The sequence below is a fragment of the Myotis brandtii genome, unplaced genomic scaffold (assembly GCF_000412655.1).
Source record: "Myotis brandtii unplaced genomic scaffold, ASM41265v1 scaffold277, whole genome shotgun sequence".
Classification (NCBI taxonomy): domain Eukaryota; kingdom Metazoa; phylum Chordata; class Mammalia; order Chiroptera; family Vespertilionidae; genus Myotis; species Myotis brandtii.
In genome coordinates, this window is record NW_005360548.1 from 1,790,381 (window position 1) to 1,795,809 (window position 5,429).

The following is a 5,429-nucleotide window of genomic DNA, read 5'->3' on the forward strand; positions in this document are numbered from 1 at the left end:
GCAAGGGCCTGGGGTGGGGTGGGAACCAGGTAGAGAGGAGCTATGGGGGGGAGGGAGAGAGGAACATCTGTAATAATCTGAACAATAAAGATTTTAAAAAAAGAACATGAGGAAGGCAGGATTGTGTGGGCAATGTGGTTGCAACAGAGATGTTAGCCCATCTATGGTGAGTTCCGCAGCTGGGATGGCCCTTCAGAGGGGCCTGTGCTTTGATATCTGTATGTTAGCTAACCACTGGCCAAGGGAAGTGCCCTGGGAGCAGGACTAATTTTGAGGCATTTCCCTTGGTCAATGGTGGGAGCAGAACTAATGTTCCCTGGGGCTGACAGCACTTCCTCCATGAGGGGTGGAGCCCAGAGCCATCAGTAGCCGCATTCCTAGCAGCTGGGGCATGCGTGCGGGTCCTGAACAGGGGGTCAGGGTGGTGCATCACGTGTCTACTACACAGCTCAAGCTTCAGGGTCTTGCCTTTGTGAGGTCTGAGAGGAGGCCCTCTCAGTGTCTTCACATTGTCATATATTTTTGGAAACAAAATATCTTTAATTCCATTGCTTAAAATTAGTCCCTAAATTGTGCAAGCTTCAAGCCCCACTAATCCTGGATCTGCCCCTGAAAGGGAAAACCACTCAAACTAATCAATCTGTGCTGAGTAGAGTTCCCACCAAGGCTGCGCTGCTGTAACAAAGAGACCCTCACGATCAGTGAGTTAAAACCACACGTGTAATTCTCTACCTCCTCATAGCCCTAAGGGGAGTGGCTCAGTTGGAGCCTTAAGGGGAGTGGCTCAGTTGGCAGGATGGCCCTACTCAGTCAGCCAGGGACCCAGTGTTTTGTTCCACAATCCCCTGGGGCAGGTGTTCTTAAGCATTTTCATGCTCTGGACCTCATGCCAGCTTGGCAAAGCTTCTCAGAAGAAAAGAAAATACACAGGGCAAAGGGATCCAATGTTCACTACAAGGCAGTCATCAAAGTATTTTCAAATGTGGTGTAGTAAGTTATGTGCTTCTACATTAATGTGTTAAATAAAAAGTAACTCATGGCAGCTTTAATGGCTACGGTAACTTACCAGTGGAGATGAGTATAAATGATGTTTTATGATGCCTGCTAGAAAATAGCCCTGTATGAAAATGTCTGTGATTTCTTCCCATGACAAAGTCCTAAGTTCTGCTAACACAATTGAGGTTTGTTGCCTACATTTGTAGCAGACGTGTGGTAAACCGAACAATGGCTCCCCAAAGATGCTCCTAATCCCCGGAACCTGTGAATATGGCCCCTTATGTGGTAAAAGAGACTGTGAATGTGACTAAGGGTCTTGAGATGGGAAGGTTTTCCTGGGTTGTCCAGGTAGAGCCAAAGGATTCACAGGGTTCCTTACAAGGGGGAGGCAAGAGGGATGGGTGGTGGGGGGAGGGACACTGGAAGCAAGAGATTGGAGATGGGAGTGATGTGAAGAAGGACACAAGCCAAGGAAGGCAGGTGACTTCTAGGAGCTGAAAATGGCAAGGAAATGGATTCTGCTCTGAAATCTCCAGAAGAAACCAGCCCTGCCAACACCGTGGTTTTAGGATTCTGATCTCCAAAACTGTAGAGTATAAGTCTGTGGAGCATTTTCATTTTGTTCTTTTCATTCGGTGATGTTTCATTTTTATTTTACCATTTTAGTCATTTCTGAGTGTACAGTTTAGTAGTGTTAAGTATATTTTCTTGGACATCCAATCTCCAGAACATTTTCATTTATAAGAATGAAACTTAGTACCCATTAAACAGCAATTGCCTGTGCCCCCTCCCCCAGCCACTAGCAACCATGTCTCTATGAATTTGCCTACTCTAAGTACCTCAGATAAGTAGAATCATAGGGTTTTTTTTCTTTTTTGTGATAGACTTATTTCACTTAGCATAATGTCCTAAGATTCATTTATGTTGTAGCATGTGTTAGAATTTCTTTCTTTTTTTTAAAGGTGAATAATTTTCCATTGTTTGGATATTTCACATTTTGTTTATCCAGTCATCAGCTGATGGAAAATTTGTGTTGTTTTAAGTCAATAAATTTGTGGTAATTTGTTACAGAGGCCATAAGAATCTACTGCAGGAAGGAAATGTCAAATTTTGGATAGAGGTTAGTGAAAATAAAGGTTTTTTTCTACCCTTCCAAGTTCACAGGCCCACCCAAATTCTCATGCCAGGTTAGAACCCCTGCCATGAGCACTGTCCTCATCTGCACCGCGGAGTCTGGCTCTCAGCCGTGCCAGGTTCCAGGTAATGGGAAGGGGAAAGGAGCAGGGCTGCCCGCCCCAGGTTTGAAGGTCCAGTTCCTGGTGAGGTTGCAGTCACATGGCCACACCCAGTGTAGAGGATGCAGGAAATGTCATCTTATATTTGGTGGCCCATTTCAGCCTCCATTTCTAGTTCTGAGCAAGGAAGGATGAGAGGGATTGGGTGGACAAGGCAATACATAGTACTCAAGGGACTCTCCAGGTGGGAGGAGTCAGGTGATGGAGAGTACAGCCAAATTTCCTCAATAAACCTCTGAGACAGGAGGTACCGGGGTTAGGGCTGTCTGCCCTTGGCATGCATCTGCTGTGTAAACCTGGCAAATCTCTTGATCTCTCTGAGCAGCAGCTTTCTCACTTTCAAGGTGGGAGAGAGAACGGTACCTACCTCAGAGGTGTGAGAATTCACTGCAGGACAGAGAGGTGCCAGTGAGAGAATCTCTTCATTGTACTCACTTTGCCCTGGCTGTTCCCACTGCCTGGGGTGCTGTTCCCCCAGCTGTCCCCAGGTTCCCTCCCTCCCTCCTTTAGGTCTTCAATCAGATGCCACCTCCCCAACTGTCTTATAGAATGAAACCCCTTCTCTGCATACCTGACTCCATCTCCAGCTTAAGTTTTCTCCAAAGCACTTCTTATTAGCTGACATCATATATCTTTAGTTTATCATTTTGTTATTGTCTGACCCACCCACTGGAATGTCAGCTCCATGAAGGGCAGGAACGATTTGGGGTTTTGTTCACTGCTGGATTCTTGGTGCCTAGAAGAGTGTTGGCCTATAGTAGTTGCTCAATAATTACATTCTTGAATCAATGATTGACTGAACAGACAAACAAAGGGATGGGTTGGTCACAATTAGTTGGTTGAAGACCTTGGCTGTGCCTGAAATCCTGAGCAGACCCTCCATTCCTATTGGTGGCAGGTGGGGAGGGGTAAGGAGATCTGTCCTTTTCTTCATACTCTGCTGGCTCAGCCTGACTGACGTTCTCTTCCCAACAGAGGCCCTCACCTCCTGTTGTTTCCCCTCCCCTAAGCAGCTTCCCTCTGGGAGCCTCGAGCCCCTTCATGGAAATGCTTCCTGGGTATCCCCCACCCCGCCCTCCACATTTCAGCAACCTGCAGAGAGATGAGCCCTCCTGCCCCACCGCCTCCTCATTTGGGAACCTATGACCTCTTCTTGTGGGGCTGGATCTGCCCACCCTGAGGATTGTCCCACTCAGGAGGTCACCCTCCTCCTCAGTTTCCCTATCCCAGGCTCCCCTGGTCCCGCCCTGCTCCTGGTCTCCCAGCCCGCGTCTGCCCTTGGCTCCGTGCCAACCTCAGCCCCAGACCTCCTGTCTGTGGCAATGTGGAGCTGAGACAACAATTATATCCTAGACACAGTTGGGGTCAGAGCATCGGGAGACTGAGGCCAGAGATCCGGACAAGACTGAGCCCTCACGGTGGACGCTCAGGAGCCAGGAACGAAGCCGGTGAGGGGCCTTAGGAGGATGAAGGACACCTTCAGGAGCTCCCCACTGACCCTCCGGCTGTGGGCTGACCTCTGCCTTTGCTCTCCAGGAAGAGAACACCTTCAGGAGCTCCCCACTGACCCTCCAGCTGTGGGCTGACCTCTGCCCTTTGCTCTCCAGGAAGAGTCCCTTCTGCTGAAGAACCGGAGCTGCAGCTCCCGCCCACTCCCCAGGACCCGGGACCTGAGGCAGCTGCAGGTGAGTTGGGAGACTCAGGCCCAGCCCTGCCCTCACCTGGCCCCGCTCCTCTGGCTTCTTAGGTGGCCCCTTCACCTTCTCCTTCTCACTTTTCTCTGTGTCTTTGCCCTCCCCAGCAGTCCCCCTGACCTCTTCTCCTCCCCTGCTCACATTGACCTTCCCTCTCTCCTGTCTCCTGCCCTCACCTGTTCCTTCCTCAGCCCTCCTCACCTGTTCTCTCTCACCTGTCTGTCTCCCCTGCTCAGGTGTGGGAGCGCCCTGTGGCCTTGGAGGCTGAGCTGGCCCTGACACTGAAGGTCCTGGGGACCTTGAAGAACTCGACCCTGGGTGACATCCTGGACCAGCCCCTTCGCACGCTGCGCCACATCCACTCCAAGCTTCAGGCCTGTGTGAGTGCTCTGGGCTCCCAGGCCACGTCTGTGGGCTCTGACCACTCGTATGTCCCCCTCTGTCTGAGATCCTCTTTACAAACCACCCTCCTTCACCCACAGGTCCCAGCTCAGTCCACAGCAGGCCCCAGGCCCGGGGCCACCTCTGCCAATGGCAGCACTGCCTCCAGGAGGCCGGGAAGAAGGTGAGTGACTGGGGAAGAGAAATCAATGTCTGGGGGCAGCTGGGAGTACAGACATGCGAGCCATTGACCTGTCCCTTCCTCCTCATAGGAGTCCCATGGCTACCTCAAAGCCTCTGTCACTTTCAATCTCTTCCACCACCTCACTCATGACCTGAAATATGTCTCCGATGGAGACCTGTGTGTCTGACCCTGAGAGACACACCTGCAACCTGTCCCAGCATCTTAGATTTTATTTATGCACCGATTACCTCCCTTAGATTATTGCCTCCAGATGCTTATTTATTTATGAAGCCCCCAAAGATGTTTATTTTTGCACTTTCTATACAATGTATGAAAATAAACAACCTGTCTATGACATTGACCCTGTTTATATGTGACTGTATGAATGAGTGCATGGCTGCATATGTGGCTGTGGCCCTCTGAGTGCGTGTGTATGAGTGTGGGAGGAGGAAGACAGGGAGTGAACAGGCATCAGGGAGGGTGGGAACAAGATAGGAGGGGAAGCCCAGCTGGAGTGGCTCAGTGGTTGAGTGTCAACCTATGAACCAGGAGGTCACAGTTCAATTCCCGGTCAGGGCACATGCCTGGGTTTCGGGCTCAATCACCAGTGTGGGACGTGCAGGAGGCAGCTGATCAATGATTCTCTCTCATCATTGATATTTATCTCTCTCCATTCCCCTTTTCTCTGAAATCAATAAAAAAATAAAAAATAAAGGTGGAGGATTGAAAAAGGGAGAGAATATGATGGAATGAATGAGGAGTGAAAGGATCACTAAGGATGTTTTTAGCCACAAGTAATGAAAGATATCATTGCAAATGACTTAAATATCACAAACAGTCATTACACCAAGTAATAAGATGTCAGATCAGCAGGACAAG

General features: G+C 49.7%; 1 protein-coding gene across 1 annotated transcript; it reads left to right on the forward strand.

Annotated features, from left to right (window-relative positions):
* Positions 1-3,877: 3,877 nt before the first annotated feature.
* Positions 3,878-4,737, forward strand: LOC102244333 (interferon lambda-1; the record flags this gene model as incomplete). The annotated part of the gene is given in 5 exon segments (XM_014541703.1): positions 3,878-3,976; positions 4,222-4,365; positions 4,468-4,495; positions 4,498-4,550; positions 4,639-4,737. Coding segments are annotated over 5 exon segments (423 nt in total), but the record flags the coding sequence as incomplete, so codon positions are not given.
* Between the last annotated feature and the right edge of the window lie 692 nt (positions 4,738-5,429).